Here is a 21,445-nt window from a genome sequence, read left to right as displayed (position 1 = left end):
CAATCCATGGTGCTTTATTAGAACTGTCATTCGTTGTGAAGGTACACAGTTTGAGCAATTTGCACGCTCAGCCAGAACCATACATTAATCCAGTTCACAAAGCTCTTTACACGTGAAACTAAAAACAAAGAACGATATTATATTGAGCGCCCAATTGTATATCTGAAATTTACGTCATTGAAGTCACAAAAAGTGGACAAACTGTGACATCTCCTGTCAGTTATCGATAGCTTCAACTCCTACGCAGATTCACACTCATTGTACACTTTGGTAACATAAAATAAACGTGTTTACATCGTAAATATATTATCTGAGCTAATTCAGAGAAATACATACCACCATACATCCTCAAAACCTCGCAACAACGCATGTTCTGAGCTGCCGTGACAACTGAAAGACACTTGACGTCGTTTCAATGGCGCCTACGTCACAGAACGAGGAAGTCGCAAAGGGCGACAACTCCCTAACTGTATTGATTACAGTAACATACCTCCCTAAATAAGACTGTTCTGATTTCCATAACAAAATACAAATATATGTTTAATCACTGGGGTTCTCAACCAGCAGAACTAATTCCTGGACTGGACGTTCCCAAAGGGTACGGATTGAACTCGTTTTCCCTTCTTATCTAGATTCTGAGTAGCAACAGCAAAGGTAACCTTGCGTACATAATTATCTCTATCAACAATGGTTTCCTTAACTCGCGCCAACCTCCACTGCTTGTGTGGCAGATCCTATTTCAATAAGACAACATCTCCTACTTGGACATTTCGCCCTGGACGATTCCACTTGGAGCGAGTCTCTAAGGTCTGCAAATACTCGTGTTTCCAACGGCGCCAAAACTCGCTACTCAGATGCTGTACTCTACGTTAGCGTTTTCGAGGGTACAGATCTGCATGCTGGAAATCACCTGGTGGGGGGGGGGGGGAAATAAAACTAGCCTTCATGGCCAACAAATGATTTGGAGTGAAAGGCTCCAAAGACATAGGATCATTCAAGTTGTTGGTCGTAAGCGGTCTGCTGTTAACAATAGCAGTGACTTCGTACAGCGGAGTACGTAAGGAGTCGTCATCAAGTTGCGAGACTCCCTTCCTGAGGAGACCAGAAAGTACACTGCGCACGGTCCTTATCTGTCGCTCCCACACTCCGACTGGGTGACTAGCGCTGGGAACATTCATTTTGAACTCAAAGAAATCGCAGCCTTTCTCCGATAGAAACATATGGACTCGAGTCTGGTCCATTTCTGCAACAGCTTTCCGGAGTTCTCGTTCCGCGCCCACAAAATTTGTTCCGCGATCCGATCCCAATAGAGCCACGAATACTCAAGAAACGACAAAGCGAGTTAATGAACGAATCTGTGTCGACAGAATAGGCTGTATCGACATGGATCGCTCGACAGGCAATGCAGGTAAATAAGACCCCATCCGTTTGAAGCTCTTCCGTCCATTCTTCACAATCCAGGGTCAAAATAGGTTCACTCCGCAGTAAGTGAAAGGAGGAGCTTCTGTAAATCTATCTTTTGCAAAATATCCCATTGCCTGCTCTTGAACGTCATGACGTAGCCTTTGGCATTCCACACACTTACTGATGTACTGCGAAACGGCAGAACTGCAAGCGATGACCCCAAAACCGTGCGCCCTCAACTGGTTAGTCGTCATTTCAAGTTGCCTTGATGTCCTGTCTTATCATGAAAGTGCCAAATCACTAATGTGGTGATATGGTGGCAAAACAGCAGGATGTCTTACATTTGAAGTGAATTCTGTCCGTTGTAATCGGCCACCAACGTGTAGGATGCTGTTATCATCAAGGAAAGGGTCCAATCGATGAATCGAACTTGTGCCTTTTAAAACTCTCTTGAGATCTTTCCCTGTTTGCCTTGTAGACTTCTCGTTCTCATGCACCGATTCAAGGACTTTGATATCCGACGAAAACGATTCTCTTTGCACCAACTTCAGAATAACATAATCTGCCTTCTCGATATCCTCGCTCTTTACTGGCTAATACTCATGAATGGACTTTGCCCGCTTTGGCACCGGTTAATCTTCACCTTGCGATATTGGGTCTAAGACAAACAGCCACCGCCCTCTTCAGACGATACCAGTTGGACCCGTTCAAGAGAAAAACCCTCAGACGTGCTAGCCCGAATGGCCCCCGTCGTGGCTCTCCTCACTTCTGGGTCGTTCTCGTCACATACGATCTCCTGAGTCTCAACATCCAGGTCTGGAATCCTCATCTCCCTGGGAAAGGCTGGGCCACATATCCTCTTAGATGACTCTACGAACTGTTTAGCACTCAACTCTCGCGATGCTTAGTCAGCTGGATTCTTGTCTGAGGGTATGTGCCGCCACTGTGCTCCTTCGCTTAATTCCCTTATCTGTTGCACACGATTCGCGACGAATACATGGAATCTGCGAACATCGTTCGTAACATACCCTAGTACCACTTTGCTGTCAGTTCAGAAGTATTCCTGGATATCCTCAAACTCCAGCTCCCGCTTCAAGAAGGCAATATTCTTGGCTGACACGAGAGCTGCATTAATCTCAAGTCTGGAATTGGTAACGTGCTTCATAACGGTAACCCTGGTTCTACCCATCATAAACGAGCAATGCACTTGTTGTCTATCATCTGTGAACCGCAAGTAGGTACACAGGTCGGAACCACTATTACTGGCATTTGAAAAACTGTGGAGTTTTGCCGAACGAACTTGACCAAAGTTAGCTGGTTTCACAAAGCGCTGCACACAAACCTTCTCTAGAAAAAACAAATCATTTCTCCAGCTCTCCTATTTTGGACGATCTGGCAATGGACTGTCCCAATCTAGAAAACCTCTACTGCAAGGTAAACCTGAACCTGAATGCATCCAATTCGATACACCACCGTACCCCAAGTGCTGTTTCAACCAGTAAAGGTTCAAACATACGATCCAGGCTCAGTATGCCTTTTGCTTGATTTTCAGAAGGGACCGCAGCTAGCACTTCTCTTGAATTGGAGACAAACTTGTGGGGACGCAAACCTCTTTCCGCACACATGGCCATGCTTCTGTCAATCAGGTCGATGGCTTTCTCAGCGGAAGCTGTCGATTTCAGCCCATCATCGACATAGAAGTCATGCCTAACAAAATCTGCGGCATCCTTTCCATACTTCTCTTCGTTCCTATTGGCCGTTTCCTTCAGACCACAGCTCGCACAGGGAGGAGAAGAGAAGCTCTAAAAAGGTGCAACGTCATCTGCATCACGATGGGATCACCGCTGAGGTTATCGTCGCTCCACCAAAGAAATCTCAGAAAGTTGTGATGTTCTGACTTGACCCTGAACTGGAAGAACATTTGTTCAATATCGCAGATAAATGCGACTGAGTCTTGTCTGAATCTGCACAGAACGCTTGTCAGTGAATTTGTAAGATCTGGACCTTGCAATAGACGATCATTTAATGACTGGCTAAGCAAACACCTGGTGAATGATATTACGCATGAACTTGATGTAGTCATCTCGATATTTCTTTTCACGTGTAAAACGCTGCTTCAGCCGATACAGACGATGTAGCGCCTGGCTCCGGTTGTTCGGTAGCTTGGTATCTGATTGCTTGAAATGCAGAGGCATTTCATAATGCTTATCATCACGAAGTCTAATGCCGCTCCCTATCTTTTTCAGGAACAAACGATCGTCAGAAGAGTATTCTTGTGTTCGCTAAAATCTAGCTCCATCATTCTAGCCACTGTAATGGGGTTAATTGTCTCCTTACCAGCTGACCGTACGGAATGGATAACAACAGACGGATTTCCTTTTCTTTCACTGTCGTCCACAGACAAGGATCCTGTGGCTAAGACCGATGGGATCAGCTCCAGATTCACTGAAAATTGAGTCAGCTATGCCGACAATACCCCATCCTAAATCGGTCTTCTGCCCATATGGTTCATGGTCCTCATTTGGCGGTACCAGTGCGCGAGGGCAATTGTATCCAATGAGGAGACCCACCTCCATTTTTACTAATGGGCATAACCTTGTCTGCAATCTTCTGAAGATGATGCCATCTCAACGCAACTTCTGGTGTCGGAATGTGTGATCTGTTTGCTGAATCTTCTGTGAACTATCAAATCCTCGGGCGCTTAATCCATCTATTCTGCGACTTTCCATCAACTGCTTATCTGCAGACATAGTCGACAACAGTAATATCACATCTATTCCTAGTAGTCTAAGTTCTTCCCCGGTTTTATCCAAAGTAAAGGTGGTGTCCGATTGCGTGTCCGGTAATGCGTATACCATTCGCTCTTTATCTGGATTATCAAGATGTGAAAGCCAAACTGGAACTATGATCGCACATTTACTTGCGCTACCACTGTGATTCTTGTGGGTTACTCTTGTGTGAGAAGATGTGGAACAAACTTGATTTGTCACATTGGACTCATCCTTATTAGCTTGGTTATTACTTCTGTTGTAATCTCCATGCAGAGAAGTAGGATATTGCTTACCACACGCCTTTCATGTAATCCCTTGTTTACAAAACTTAGCTCTGTGATCGGCTCCAAGACAACCAAAACAAAGCCTTTTGTCGTTAGCAAACTCCTTCCTATCAGTCAAAGATCGTTGTAAGAAGGCTCTACAATCGTGCAGATGATGTCGTTTTTGGCAGTAGAGACAAATCATCGCCCTTTCATCCACCTTTACATTGTCACGGCATTCATTCGCACCAGTAGAAAGAGTACGTGCACAAGTTGGTTTATTCTTACTGTAATTATCCTGAGACCTCTCAGTTCCTTTGTTCAGTTGCAACACCGGATCACAAGATATTTGCGCTTCTTTGGCTACAAGCACAACAAACTCGGCGAATGGGTGAAACCACTTAAACCTGTCCCTGTACTCAGCGACCACTCTAATCCAGCGCAGCACTAACCACTCTGGAAGTTTTGACAGCAATTTCTGATTCTCCCGGTCGTCATTCAGAACATTCATACTCGGAACTGTCCGCATAGCTGACTGGCATTGTCGCAAGAAATCTGCGTATTTGCGTAAAGCGGTAGCATCTCTGGATGCCATCTTCGGCCAACCCCGTAGATTGTCTCTGAAGGCACTGGCTACTGTAAAGGAATCACCATACCTTTCTTCCAAAAGATGTTTAGCTTCTTCATAAAAAGTGTCGCTTGTCGGAAAGAAAAATCCCTCCCACGCTTCTGTGGCTTCGCCACTAAAGTACTTATGCAAGTAATATATTCTTTCAGCAGGTGCAATGCCTTTATGCTCAATCAGAGTACTAAATGCAATTTTCCAAGCCGGAAATTTCAAAGGATCTCCAGTAAACACACCTGGCTCCGGGGGTGGTAATCGTCCCAAACTAACTTGTTGTGCAAATGCTTCGGTAAGATTTCCAAGCTCAGATTATCTCCCATATAATGCGAAGTCCAGCTCAGTGACAAGTGGTGTGGAAAACTGAGTATTCTGGCGATTAGTAGTAGAATCATACATAACCGCATGCGGGGTGTTCTGAGTATGCTGGTAAACCCATGTCGGTTGAATAGAAGCATGCGGTGTAAATGATGAAGCACGCGTGTTCAAACCAGACCTTGGGGCTCTAAACATGTCCACCCCAGTAAGAGCACCATGCAGTGTTGGACAACTGGTAACTGCAGGTGAATTTGCACTGTACGCATACCAGTCGGACTGCTTTACATTTTCAGATGTAGCCTGTTGAGAACTTACGTACTCTTGAACTAAGTCAAACTTTGGAACACATGATACATCAATATCTCCACGAGATTGAAAATCACAAACACCTGCTTCTGCTTCTGCTTCAGCAATAACCTCAAATATGGCTTGAGCCATACCTAACTCCTTAAGGGTTGTGATTCTGTCTAACTCTAACCGTTTTTGAGCTTCTGAATCAATAAACTTAAGTTTTGATTTCAACATGGCTACCTGGGTTGCTGTTTCAACCCGATTTGAAGCACTGGATCCTTTAGACAAACCCTTAGATAATACAGATCTTTTTCTAGATGTACCTTCCAACTTATCTGATTCAAGGTTACGAATATATTCAGTAATCTCTTTAGCAAGTTGCAAATTGTTTTCTTCAGTCTTATCAAACTTTGCATAGGCTTCATCATAAAAGTCAAAAGGACCAAGAGATAACTTCAGCTGCTCATAATCTTTAGTCACACGCTCCATAACATTATTCAGAGAGTCACGTACTTTTCTTAATACTGACACATCTTTTGGGTCACACATACAACTTTGCACCTTACTGGCACATTTTCTCCAGGCTGATACTGATGTTTTAAAATTTTGCTCACGTCGGCTCATCTGCCAACTACCAAATATGTCGGTAGGCTGGGTTGATTACTGCTGCTTTATTAGAACTGTTATTGGTTGGGTAGGTACACCGCTTGAGCAAATTCGCACGCTCAGCAAGAACCATACATCAATCCAGTTTACAAAGCTCTTTACACGTGAAATTAAAAACAAAGAACGATGTTATATTTAGCGCCCAATTGAATATCTGAATTTACGTCATTAATGTCACGAAAAGTGGACAAACTGTGACATCTCCTGTCAGTTATCGATAGCGTCAACTCCTGCGCAGATTCACACTCATTGTACACTTTGGTAACATAAAATGACCATGTTTACTCCGTAAAACATTATTTGAACTAATTCAGAGAAATACATACCACCATGCATCCTCAAAACGTCGCAACAACAAGTTCTGAGCTGCCGTGACAACTAAAAGACACTCGATGTCATTTCAATGCCACCTACCTCACAGAACAAGGGAGTTGCAAAGGCCGACAACTCCCTATCTGTTTTGAAGACAGTAACAAGTATATTATCGCCATCCCTGATTAGCATTAAAATAAATAGCTTAGACCAAAACTTTGGCACCTGCCACAGGGGGATCTTCGTGTGTTTATGATTTTCCCATGTGCTACCGTGCTAATGAATAACATCGACCGTCTGCTGCAACTATATCTTTATAACATCGACAATTGTGCAGCTGAGTCAGGTTTTACATTTTCCACATCAAAGACCGTTAAAATACTTCATATATCCAAAGCGGAGAACAAATTCATCATGGTGAAGATACGGCACCTAACCGCGGGCTAAGCGGAATAAGACACAGCCACAAAGCAGAGGGACAGAGATTCTGGACCCTTTGTTCATATTTACTGATGAGAGAATTATACTCACTGTAAAACTTGAGAAACTTTGATTGAAGGCGTTTGGTGGAATAACATTGACACACTAGTTTTTGCAGGAATAACTCGTAACTTTAAGTCTCTTCTCTGGCTGCTTTCCACAAGGCAAATTAATGTTTAATCTAACACAATGAATCTAATACAAATCCTTTTACAATTTAATAACATTTTGCTGATTACAAAGAGTAATTGCCGGGATTATACATTTTTATACACTGATGGGTCAATGGATGGATACAGGGTTGCCTCTGCGGCTGTCTTAGAACAGCGCGTGTCTTTGTTTTGTCTTCAATATCCTCCAGTCTTCTCTGCTGAGGTCAGCGTTATGCTTCTGGCCTCATCACATGTTTCTTCCTGCCGTACCCAGAAAGCAATCATATGTAGTGATTCACTCTCCACCATTGTGGCAATACAGCAACATATATTTTAAAAATTTAGCTTTACATATCAAACTAATTACAAAAGAGATAAAGATATAATATTCTGTTGTATACCGAGTCATATTGGTATCCATGAAAACACAGTCCTAGAAAGGGAGGCAAAGCCTGCCTTAAATAAACCTATATGGAAAATAACAATATTTTATGTTGATTTTCGATCGAACATTCTTAAATATATTCGTCGTCTTGGGCGGAGTGAATGTACGTAATAAGCTGCACGCTATTCTCCCTGCCATTGGCTAAAAATTTAAAAATTTAAAAGTTTAAACGAGGTGTCGGTAAAAAACTATTTTAAAAATCTCGTAGTTTTCGAGTTTTAGCTGTTTTTGATTTTTCTTGTCTGTTTTTGAACATGTTTGTTTACTTTTTGATGTTTTCACAATCATGTCGAAACGAATCATCGCCTCTTGTTCTCGTCAAAATATGGCTGAAACATTGTCAATGTGGCATTAAGGCGAAATCATTCATTCAATTTTACTCCACTGTGAGGTATGACATCTACAAGGCTAGCAGGAGCCTTTTAATAATTTGCTGTGTACTGATTTCAGTCATTTAAATCATACATAACAGGATGGGGAGACACCTTTACATGAGGCGGCATTACATGGTAACGAGTGCTTTGTTCGCATTTTGCTGGAGCAGGGCGCCAACGTCAACATAAAGAATAGAGTAAGTAGTTGTATTCGATGGTTCAGCAACAGAGTTTCCAGCTAGTGTGGTGCAAGACTTTCTGGAAACTCATTTTTTAAAGAACAACTGTTCAAATTTATTATTTATTCATATTTAGATGTATACCCCTATATATGTTGTTAAATTTGGTGAAAAAATATTGAAAAATGGTGCATTAACCAGAGTAATTTGGCACCTAAAATCACAAGATAATTATGATGCTGGTTTTATGCATATTTTCCGCCAACACACGTTAGTTCCCACTGAATTACATGTACGACATACATGTCCGACTTTTACCAGCGCCAGCGTTCAGAGCTTCGCCATTTAGTTCAGTGTTAAAAAAGGTACAAGAATGACAACAATCACGTCCAATTTCTCCACGAAATGGTTTGCCGTTCTGGATACATTTGTAAAAACAGGTCGTCAAAGAACAATGAAGTTAGCGTTTTTTCAAGATTACAAACTATTTGGCCGTCGGGAAGGCGTGGATTCACAGCAGAAGAAGGAAGGATTTTATACCCAGCCGTATGTTTTCTTGTGTACAGTGTACAGCTCAAAGTTGCTCAACCAGTTTATTTGGCTTTTGTCGTTTGGATATAGTGAAACAGGGTCTCATCATGTGGGGCTAACAACACTTATTAGTCGAGACGAACTCTACAAACCATCCGAACAGTAACCCAATGCACAGTTTGGGTAAATGTGTATTTCTTTACGTATTTCCCTGAGCATACCAACTGAAATTTGGTGTATGCTGGCAAATATTCAACGGCTTTCCTCTAATAGTTATATTCCAATTGGATTTATCAAACTCAAGATCGTGTGAAGAATTCATGAATACCCATACTCGGTCTGTTACACTTCTGAGTGTGTGGAGAGAAGGCTTTTTCTCCTGAAGTTTTGGGCACCCCAAAGATACTGAGCTGTGAACTGCTAATCTCCAAATTTTAAACACGTAAGCGCATTTTTAGTGGGGAAATCTCTGAGCTTATGATTTCCGCTGCTCCAGGGCAAGTCAAACTACCCCTCGGAAGTTATGTGATTAAAACTTGGCAATGCACCAAACTGCAAGTGAAAGAAATTCTATAGCCTTGAACACCTTAAACCCCAAATCTGTGTCATCTGGGACATTAACATCATCAAAATATAGAACTCACGATCAAGGGATTTGACTTCTGTTTTTATTTACACGTTCGACTTTCACACACATAACATAGAGTTTCCAACTGCTGTGCGGCAAGATCTTCTGAATATGTATTATTTTATAAATCACCATATATCTGTTTAAAGGTGTGGCAGAGGGCAGCGAAAGGCGCTTTGCTTCGATGCTTGTGTATGTACTGGATAGACAACTATAATATAAACATCATGCAGGTTGTGGAGAAGTGAAACAAGTTGAATTTTTATGATCTATTGATGTCTGCCTCTGTAAGTACAGTTTTACTGATTCCTGATTGTGTTTACACAGACAGGACAAACAGCTTTACATCTGGGTGCGTCACGTGGTGGGATAGATCTTCTACGTCTACTGGTAGAGAAGACCGATGATATAAACGTACAGGATGAGGTATGTGGTTCTGGGCTATGGAATGTTTTGACATATATTATGTTCTGTTCGGTTCTGTTAACCATCACTGACTGTCGTTTTTATAGTTTGTGTGCTATTTTCATTTCATATTATTAAACACGTACAGCATAGAGAGTAAAACCAGAGCCGCGACGACAATGTGCTAGTTGGCAACTGGTCAGACATAACCGATGAAATACAGCTTCTTGTCAGTTTACCTGAGTCAGAGTTTTATTATAACTGTTCATGTAAATGCATAAATATTAGCAATTTACACGCCCCTTAGCACCATGGCTTAAGTAGAATAAATTTAAAAAGATGCAGTGATGTTAATTGCAATTTATTAGTCGTGGTGGTCTAGAAATTCTCACAATGCTGTTTCGTCATTCCATTTGACATACAATTACAATAAAGCACACCAAAGGGATCAGACCACGGATAGCCTTAGTCCACCAGCTAAATCTTGGTATATGCAGACGTTTAGTTGTGTGGTTGTTTATTCCAGTAGTTTCGACCTGGCCGGTTCTGTCGTTTAGATCACTATGTTCGATTCGAAACCTTTATTAGTGATGCCTTTATTAATAATGAACATATGTTCTCACTATTCTTTGATTATGACAATGTCTACGACAGGGCTTGGAATTATGGAACCTTAAAAGATCTATCAGATCAGGGTCATACAGTCCGCTTACCATTATGTATATCTAAAATTTTATCTGATCATGAATTAATTTATTTATTTATTTGATTGGTGTTTACGCCGTTCTCAAGAATATTTCACTTATACGACTGCGGCCAGCATTATGGTGAGTGGAAACCGGGCACAGCCCGGGGGAAACCCACGACCATCCGCAGGTTACTGGCAGACCTTCCCACTTACGGCCGGAGAGGAAGCCAACATGAGCTGGACTTCAACTCACAGCGACCACATTGGTGAGAGGCTCCTGGGTTATTACGCTGCGCTAGCGCTCTAACCGACTGAGCCACGGAGGCCCCTTGATCATGAATTAAAGGAAGGTACAGGTGGGGTTCACTCTTTCTAACTTTCATGAGTAGGAAATGGGTGTACCCCAGGGCAGTATCACCAACACTGATTAGCATTAAAATAAATAGCTTTGCCCAAAACTGTGGCATCTGGCACAGTGGGTTCTTTGTATGTTTATGATTTTCTAAAGGGCTACCGTGCTGAAAACATGAATAATATCAAGCGTCAGCTGCAGCTTTGTCTTTATAAGACCTACAAATGTGCAGCTGAGACGGGGTTTACACTTTCCACTTTAAAATCCCTCAAAATACTTCATATACTTCACAAAGCGGCGAACAAACTCAACACGATGAAGATACGGCACCTAACCGCGGGCTAAGCGGAACGAGACACAGTCACAAAGCAGAGCCACAGAGATTCTGGACGCTCTGTCCATATGTACAAGAGATCTATACTCACTGTAAAACTTAAGAAACTTTGAGTGAAGGCGTTTGGTGGAATAACATTGACACACTAGTTTTTGCAGGAATAACTCGTAACTTTAAGTCTCCTCCCTGGCTTCTTCCAACAACGCAAATTAATGTTTCATCGAACACAATGAATCTAATACAAATCCTTTTACAATTCAATGACATTTTGCTGATTATAAAGGGTAATTTCCCGGATTATAAATTTTTATGCACTGATGGGTCAAAGGATGGATACAGGGTTGCCTCTGCGGCTGTCTTAGAACAGCGCGTGTCTTTGTTTTGTCTTCAATATCCTCCAGTCTTCTCTGCTGAGGTCAGCGCTATGCTTCTGGCCTCATCACATGTTTCTTCCTGCCGTACACAGAAAGCAATCATATGTAGTGATTTACTCTCCAACATTGTGGCAATACAGCAAAATATATTAAAAAACTTTAGCCTTACATACAAAATTAATTAAAAGAGATAAAGATATAATATTCTGTTGTATACCGAGTCATACTGGTATCCATGAAAACACAGTCCTAAACAGGAAGGCAAAGTCTGCCTTAAATAAACCTATATGGAAAATAACAATATTTTATGTTGATTTTCGATCGAACATTCTTAAATATATTCGTCGTCTTGGGCGGGGTGAATGTACGTAATACGCTGCACGCTATTCACCCTGCCATTGTCTATAATTCGGATACATCTGATATGTCTTAAAGAATCTACGTAGTTTGAACGAGGTGTCCTGTTGGACATTCTCGTTTAACTCACAATTTTATTGTGGATACGGGCACTGTCCTACAGTCTACTGGATGCGATGCCATGTTCGGCAAAGACACCCCACTGTCAACTCTGTATTAAAACACTTGAGGGCCATTGGCCTATATCATAAAAATATGAATTTTACTGACTATTATTTTTAATATTCATATTGATAGAAAGATATATGGATATACAGTTTGTGAAAAACTATTTTAAAAAACCCGTGGTTGTCGAATTTTAACGGTTTTGACTTTTCTTGTCTGTTTTTGAACATGCTTGTTTAATTTTTGGTGTTTTCACAATCATGTCGAAACGAAAGACCGCCTCTTGTTCTCGCCACAGTATAGCTGAAACATTGTCAATGTGGCATTAAGCCGAAATCATTCATTCAATTTTACTCCACTGTGAGGTATGACATCTACAAGGCTAGCAGGAGCCTTTTAATAATTTGCTGTGTACTGATTTCAGTCATTTATATCATACATAACAGGATGGGAAGACACCTTTACATGAGGCGGCATTACATGGTAATGAGTGCTTTGTTCGCATTTTGCTGGAGCAGGGCGCCAACGTCAACATACAGAATAGAGTAAGTAGTTGTATTTGATGGTTCAGCAACAGAGTTTCCAGCTGGTGTGGTGCAAGACTTTCTGGAAACTCTTTTTTTAAAGAACAACTGTTTAAATTTATTATTTATTCATATTTAGATGTATACCCCTATATATGTTGTTAAATTCGGGTGTAAAAATATTGAAAAATGGTGCATTAACCAGAGTAATTTGGCACCTAAAATCACAAGATAATTATGATGCTGGTTTTATGCATAATTTCCGCCAACACACGTTAGTCCCCACTGAATTACATGTACGACATACATGTCCGACTTTTACCAGCGCCAGCGTTCAGAGCTTCGCCATTTAGTTCAGTGTTAACAAATTTACAAGAATGACAACAAGCACGTCCAATTTCTCCACGAAATGGTTTGCCGTTCTGGATACATTTGTAAAAACAGGTCGTCAAAGAACAATGGAGTTAGCCTTTTTTTAAGATTACAAAGTATTTGGCCGTCGGGAAGGCGTGGATTTACAGCAGAAGAAGGAAGGATTTTATACCCAGCCGTAAATTTTTGTTGACAGTGTACAGCTCAAAGTTGCTCAATCGGTTTATTTGACTTTTGTCGTTTGGATATAGTGAAACAGAGTCTCATCATGTGGGCTAACAACACTTATTAGTCGAGACGAACTCTACAAACCATCTGAACAGTAACCCAATGCACAGTTTGGGTAAATGTGTATTTCTTTACGTATTTCCCTGAGCATACCAACTGAAATTTGGTGTATACTGGCAAATATTCAACGGCTTTCCTCTAATAGTTATATTCCATTTGGATTTATCAAACTCAAGATCGTGTGAAGAATTCATGAATACCCATACTCGGTCTGTTACACTTCTGAGTGTGTGGAGAGAAGGCTTTTTCTCCTGAAGTTTTGGGCACCACAAAGATGCTGAGCTGTGAACTGCTAATCTCCAAATTTTGAACACGTAAGCGCATTTTTAGTGGGGAAATCTCTGAGCTTATGATTTCCGCTGCTCCAGGGCAAGTCAAACTACCCCTCGGAAGTTATGTGATTAAAACTTGGCAATGCACCAAACTGCAAGTGAAAGAAATTCTATAGCCTTGAACACCTTAAACCCCAAATCCGTGTCATCTGGGACATTAACATCATCAAAATATAGAACTCACGATCAAGGGATTTGACTTCTGTCTTTATTTACACGTTCGACTTTCACACGCATAACATAGTTTCCAACTGCTGTGCGGCAAGACCTTCTGAATATGTATTATTTTATAAATCACCATATATCTGTTTAAAGGTGTGGCAGAGGGCAGCGAAAGGCGCTTTGCTTCGATGCTTGTGTGTGCACTGGATAGACAACTATGATATAAACATCATGCAGGTTGTGGAGAAGTGAAACAAGATGAATTTTTATGGTCTATTCATGTCTGCCTCTGTAAGTACAGTTTTTTCTGATTCCTGATTGTGTTTACATAGAGAAGACAAACAGCTTTACACCTGGGTGCGATACGTGGTGGAATGGATCTTCTACGTCTACTGGTAGAGAAGACCGATGATATAAACGTACTGGATCGGGTATGTGGTTCTGGGCTATGGAATGTTTTGACACAATTTATGTTCTGTTCGGTTCTGTTAACCATCACTCACTATCTTTTTATAGTTTGTGTGCTATTTTCATTTCATATTATTAAACACGTACAGCATAGAGAGTAAAACCAGAGCCGCGACGACAATGTGCTAGTTGGCAACTGGTCAGACATAACCGATGAAATACAGCCTCTTGTCAATTTACCTGAGTCAGAGTTTTATTATAACTGTTCATGTAAATGCATAAATACTAGCAATTTACACGCCCCTTAGCACCATGGCATAAGCAGAATAAATTAAAAAAAGATGCAGTGATGTTAATTGCAATTTATTAGTCGTGGTGGTCTAGAAATTCTCACAATGCTGTTTCGTCATTCCATTTGACATACAATTACAATAAAGCACACCAAAGGGATCAGACCACGGATAGCCTTAGTCCACCAGCTAAATCTTGGTATATGCAGACGTTTAGTTGTGTGGTTGTTTATTCCAGTAGTTTCGACCTGGCCGGTTCTGTCGTTTAGATCACTATGTTCGATTCGAAACCTTTATTAGTGATGCCTTTATTAATAATGAACATATGTTCTCACTATTCTTTGATTATGACAATGTCTACGACAGGGCTTGGAATTATGGAACCTTAAAAGATCTATCAGATCAGGGTCATACAGTCCGCTTACCATTTTGTATATCTAAAATTTTATCTGATTATGAATTAAAGGAAGGTACAGGTGGGGTTCACTCTTTCTAACTTTCATGAGTAGGAAATGGGTGTACCCCAGGGCAGTATCACCAATACTGATTAGCATTAAAATAAATAGCTTTGCCCAAAACTGTGGCATCTGGCACAGTGGGTTCTTTGTATGTTTATGATTTTCTAAAGGGCTACCGTGCTGAAAACATGAATAATATCAAGCGTCAGCTGCAGCTTTGTCTTTATAAGACCTACAAATGTGCAGCTCAGACGGGGTTTACACTTTCCACTTTAAAAACCCTCAAAATACTTCATATACTTCACAAAGCGGCGAACAAATTCAACACGATGAAGATACGGCACCTAACCGCGGGCTAAGCGGAACGAGACACAGTCACAAAGCAGAGCCACAGAGATTCTGGACGCTCTGTCCATATGTACAAGAGATCTATACTCACTGTAAAACTTAAGAAACTTTGAGTGAAGGCGTTTGGTGGAATAACATTGACACACTAGTTTTTGCAGGAATAACTCGTAACTTTAAGTCTCCTCCCTGGCTTCTTCCAACAAGGCCAATTAATGTTTCATCGAACACAATGAATCTAATACAAATCCTTTTACAATTCAATGACATTTTTGCTGATTATAAAGGGTAATTTCCCGGATTATACATTTTTATACACTGATGGGTCAAAGGATGGATACAGGGTTGCCTCTGCGGCTGTCTTAGAACAGCGCGTGTCTTTGATTTGTCTTCAATATCCTCCAGTCTTCTCTGCTGAGGTCAGCGCTTTGCTTCTGGCCTCATCACATGTTTCTTCCTGCCGTACACAGAAAGCAATCATATGTAGTGATTTACTCTCCAACATTGTGGGAATACAGCAAAATATATTAAAAAACTTTAGCCTTACATACAAAAGTAATTAAAAGATATAAATATATAATATTCTGTTGTATACCGAGTCATATTGGTATCCATGAAAACACAGTGCTAGACAGGAAGGCAAAGTCTGCCTTAAATAAACCTATATGGAAAATAACAATATTTTATGTTGATTTTCGATCGAACATTCTTAAATATATTCGTCGTCTTGGGCGGGGTGAATGTACGTAATAAGCTGCACGCTATTCACCCTGCCATTGTCTATAATTCGGATACATCTGATATGTCTTAAAGAATCTACGTAGTTTGAACGAGGTGTCCTGTTGGACATTCTCGTTTAACTCACAATTTTATTGTGGATACGGGCACTGTCCTACAGTCTACTGGATGCGATGCTATGTTCGGCAAAAACAACACACAGTCAACTCTGTAATAAAACACTTGAGGGCCATTGGCCTATATCATAAAAATATGAATTTTACTGACTATTAATATTAATATTCATAATGATAGAAAGATATATGGATATACAGTTTGTGAAAAACTATTTTAAAAACCCCGTGGTTTTCGAATTTTAACGGTTTTGACTTTTCTTGTCTGTTTTTGAACATGCTTGTTTAATTTTTGGTGTTTTCACAATCATGTCGAAACGAAAGACCGCCTCTTGTTCTCGCCACAGTATAGCTGAAACATTGTCAATGTGGCATTAAGCCGAAATCATTCATTCAGTTTTACTCCACTGTGAGGTATGACATCTACAAGGCTAGCAGGAGCCTTTTAATAATTTGCTGTGTACTGATTTCAGTCATTTATATCATACATAACAGGATGGGAAGACACCTTTACATGAGGCGGCATTACATGGTAACGAGTGCTTTGTTCGCATTTTGCTGGAGCAGGGCGCCAACGTCAACATACAGAATAGAGTAAGTAGTTGTATTTGATGGTTCAGCAACAGAGTTTCCAGCTGGTGTGGTGCAAGACTTTCTGGAGACTCATTTTTTAAAGAACAACTGTTTAAATTTATTATTTATTCATATTTAGATGTATACCCCTATATATGTTGTTAAATTCGGGTGTAAAAATATTGAAAAATGGTGCATTAACCAGAGTAATTTGGCACCTAAAATCACAAGATAATTATGATGCTGGTTTTATGCATAATTTCCGCCAACACACGTTAGTCCCCACTGAATTACATGTACGACATACATGTCCGACTTTTACCAGCGCCAGCGTTCAGAGCTTCGCCATTTAGTTCAGTGTTAACAAATTTACAAGAATGACAACAATCACGTCCAATTTCTCCACGAAATGGTTTGCCGTTCTGGATACATTTGTAAAAACAGGTCGTCAAAGAACAATGCAGTTAGCCTTTTTTTAAGATTACAAAGTATTTGGCCGTCGGGAAGGCGTGGATTCACAGCAGAAGAAGGAAGGATTTTATACCCAGCCGTAAATTTTTGTTGACAGTGTACAGCTCAAAGTTGCTCAATCGGTTTATTTGACTTTTGTCGTTTGGATATAGTAAAACAGAGTCCCATCATGTGGGCTAACAACACTTATTAGTCGAGACGAACTCTACAAACCATCTGAACAGTAACCCAATGCACAGTTTGGGTAAATGTGTATTTCTTTACGTATTTCCCTGAGCATACCAACTGAAATTTGGTGTATACTGGCAAATATTCAACGGCTTTCCTCTAATAGTTATATTCCAATTGGATTTATCAAACTCAAGATCGTGTGAAGAATTCATGAATACCCATACTCGGTCTGTTACACTTCTGAGTGTGTGGAGAGAAGGCTTTTTTCTCCTGAAGTTTTGGGCACCCCAAAGATGCTGAGCTGTGAACTGATAATCTCCAAATTTTAAACACGTAAGCGCATTTTTAGTGGGGAAATCTCTGAGCTTATGATTTCCGCTGCTCCAGGGCAAGTCAAACTACCCCTCGGAAGTTATGTGATTAAAACTTGGCAATGCACCAAACTGCAAAAGTGAAAGAAATTCTATAGCCTTGAACACCTTAAACCCCAAATCCGTGTCATCTGAGGCATTAACATCATCAAAATATAGAACTCACGATCAAGGGATTTGACTTCTGTCTTTATTTACACGTTCGACTTTCACACACATAACATAGAGTTTCCAACTGCTGTGCGGCAAGATCTTCTGAATATGTATTATTTTATAAATCACCATATATCTGTTTAAAGGTGTGGCAGAGGGCAGCGAAAAGCGCTTTGCTTCGATGCTTGTGTGTGTACTGGATAGACAACTATGATATAAACATTATGCAGGTTGTGGAGAAGTGAAACAAGTTGAATTTTTATGGTCTATTCATGTCTGCCTCTGTAAGTACAGTTTTACTGATTCCTGATTGTGTTTACATAGAGAAGACAAACAGCTTTACACCTGGGTGCGATACGTGGTGGAATGGATCTTCTACGTCTACTGGTAGAGAAGACCGATGATATAAACGTACTGGATCGGGTATGTGGTTCTGGGCTATGGAATGTTTTGACACAATTTATGTTCTGTTCGGTTCTGTTAACCATCACTCACTATCTTTTTATAGTTTGTGTGCTATTTTCATTTCATATTATTAAACACGTACAGCATAGAGAGTAAAACCAGAGCCGCGACGACAATGTGCTAGTTGGCAACTGGTCAGACATAACCGATGAAATACAGCCTCTTGTCAGTTTACCTGAGTCAGAGTTTTATTATAACTGTTCATGTAAATGCATAAATACTAGCAATTTACACGCCCCTTAGCACCATGGCTTAAGTAGAATAAATTAAAAAAGATGCAGGGATGTTAATTGCAATTTATTAGTCGTGTTGGTCTAGAAATTCTCACAATGCTGGTTCGTCATTCCATTTGACATACAATTACAATAAAGCACACCAAAGGGATCAGACCACGGATAGCCTTAGTCCACCAGCTAATTCTTGGTATATGCAGACGTTTAGTTGTGTGGTTGTTTATTCCAGTAGTTTCGACCTGGCCGGTTCTGTCGTTTAGATCACTATGTTCGATTCGAAACCTTTATTAGTGATGCTTTTATTAATAATGAACATATGTTCTCACTATTCTTCGATTATGAAAATGTCTACGACACGGCTTGGAATTATGGAACCTTAAAAGATCTATCAGATCAGGGTCATACAGTCCGCTTACCATTATGTATATCTAAAATTTTATCTGATCATGAATTAAAGGATGGTACAGGTGGGGTTCACTCTTTCTAACTTTCATGAGTAGGACATGGGTGTACCCCAGGGCAGTATCACCAACACTGATTAGCATAAAATAAATAACTTTGCCCAAAACTGTGGCATCTGGCACAGTGGGTTCTTTGTATGTGTATGATTTTCTAATGGGCTACCGTGCTGAAAACATGAATAATATCAAGCGTCAGTTTCAGCTTTGTCTTTATAACACCTACAAATGTGCAGCTTAGACCGAGTTTACATTTTCCACTTAAAAAACCCTCAAAATACTTCATATACTTCACAAAGCGGCGAACAAATTCAACACGATGAAGATACGGCACCTATCCGCTGGCTAAGCGGAATGAGACACAGTCACAAAGCAGAGCCACAGAGATTCTGGACGCTCTGTCCATATCTACAAGAGATCTATACTCACTGTAAAACTTAAGAAACTTTGAGTGAAGGCGTTTGCATTGACACACTAGTTTTTGCAGGATTAACTCGTAACTTTAAGTCTCCTCTCTGGCTTCATCCAACAACGCAAATTAATGTTTCATCTAACACAATGAATCTAATACAAATCCTTTCACAACTCAATGACATTTTACTGATTATAAAGGCTAATTACCCGGATTATAAACTTTTATATACTGATGGGTCAAAGGATGGATACAGGGTTGCCTCTGCGGCTGTCTTAGAACAGCGCGTGTCTTTGTTTTGCCTTCAATATTCTTCAATCTTCTCTGCTGAGGTCAACGCCATGCTTCTGGCCTCATCACATGTTTCTTTCTGCCGTACCCAGAAAGCAATCATATGTAGTGATTCACTCTCCACCATTGTGGCAATACAGCAAAATATATTAAAAAATTTTAGCCTTACATACCAAACTAATTAAAAGAGATAAAGATATAATATTCTGTTGTATACCGAGTCACATTGGTATCCATGAAAACACAGTCCTAAACAGGAAGGCAAAGTCTGCCTTAAATAAACCTATATGGAAAATAACAATATTTTATATTGATTTTCCATCGAACATTCTTAAATATATTCGTCGTCTTGGGCGGGGTGAATGTACGTAATAAACTGTACGCTATTCACCCTGTCATTGGCTATAATTCGGATACACGTAATATGTCTGGAAGAGACTACGTAGTTTAAACGAGGTGTCCTGTTGGACATTGTCGTTTAACTCACAGTTTTATTGTGGGTACGGGCACTGTCCTACGGTGTGCTGGATGCGATGCTATGTTCGTCAAAGACTCCACACAGTCAACTCTTTATGTGATTTGTGTGACAGTATTGCAGGTGATGCTGTGATAAACACAGTCAACTCTGTGATAAAACACCTGAGGGCCATAAGACTATATCATGAAATATGAATTTTACTGATTATTAATATTAACATGGATACAAAGATATGTGGATATACAGTTTGTGAAAAACTATTTTAAAAACCTCGTGGTTTTCAAGTTTTAACTGTTTTGACTTTTCTTGTCTGTTTTTGAACATGTTTGTTTTATTTTTGATGTTTTCACAATCATGTCGAAACGAATCATCGCCTCTTGTTCTCGCCACAATATGGCTGAAACAGTTGCAATGTGGCATTAAGCCGATATCATTCATTCAATTTTACTCCACTGTGAGGTATGACTTCTACGAGGTTAGCAGGAGCGTCTTAATAATTTGCTGTGTACTGATTTCATTTTTTTATGTCATACATAACAGGCTGGGCAGACACTTTTACTTGAGGCGGCATTTTATGGTAACGAGTGTTTTGTTCGTATTTTGCTGGAGCTGGGAGCCAATGTCAACGTACAAAATAGAGTAAGTAGTTGTCTTCGCTGTGTTAGGAATGCTTACTTAAGATTTATTTTCGTGTACGTGAACACGGCACTAGGTTCTTCTCGGCCCATTTGGGTTTCTCGAGTGCATACTACCACTGTTTACGGCATGTCTGTAGACGACTTAAAAAGGGTTTCCAGCTGGTGTGATGCAAGACTTTCTCAAAACTCATTATTTAAAAAAGTACTGTTCAAATTTATTTTTTATTCATAATTAAGTTATACACCCCTATGTATGTTGTTAAATTGAGTGTAAAAATATTGAAAAAGGGTGCATTAATGAGAGTAATATGGCACCTAAAGTCACTAGATAATTGTGAGGCTGGTTTTATGCATATTTTCCGCCAACGCACGTTAGTCTCCGCTGATTAACTACTAGCAGCGGGCTATCGCCGGGGAGCTATATTTCACAGCAGAGGGCTCATTATTTTGCACGTAAGTTGTGATGAGTTTGGCAGTGAACAATTATGACTGCGACATGTTCAGTGATGTCAATGTTTGAAGTATGCTCAAAAAACTAAGAGAATGTCTATGAATAACGGTAGATGCATTGTATATCATTCCGAGTCAAG

The 21,445-nt window shown here is 40.2% G+C and overlaps 1 protein-coding gene across 1 annotated transcript in view; it reads left to right on the top strand.

Moving 5' to 3' along the window:
• LOC135477071 (serine/threonine-protein phosphatase 6 regulatory ankyrin repeat subunit B-like) overlaps positions 1–21,445 on the top strand; it is a 160,192-nt gene that overhangs the window by 60,946 nt on the left and 77,801 nt on the right. Inside the window, exons 17-23 of the mRNA XM_064757224.1 lie at positions 8,197–8,295; positions 9,764–9,862; positions 12,558–12,656; positions 14,122–14,220; positions 16,637–16,735; positions 18,205–18,303; positions 20,758–20,856. Of these exons, the coding sequence (XP_064613294.1) occupies positions 8,197–8,295; positions 9,764–9,862; positions 12,558–12,656; positions 14,122–14,220; positions 16,637–16,735; positions 18,205–18,303; positions 20,758–20,856 (693 nt within the window). The remainder of the gene's footprint in view (positions 1–8,196; positions 8,296–9,763; positions 9,863–12,557; positions 12,657–14,121; positions 14,221–16,636; positions 16,736–18,204; positions 18,304–20,757; positions 20,857–21,445) is intronic.

Source organism: Liolophura sinensis, chromosome 10 (assembly GCF_032854445.1).
Source record: "Liolophura sinensis isolate JHLJ2023 chromosome 10, CUHK_Ljap_v2, whole genome shotgun sequence".
Taxonomy (NCBI): domain Eukaryota; kingdom Metazoa; phylum Mollusca; class Polyplacophora; order Chitonida; family Chitonidae; genus Liolophura; species Liolophura sinensis.
The sequence above is the reverse complement of the archived record's forward strand: the minus strand, read 5'-3'. Positions and strand labels throughout refer to the sequence as shown.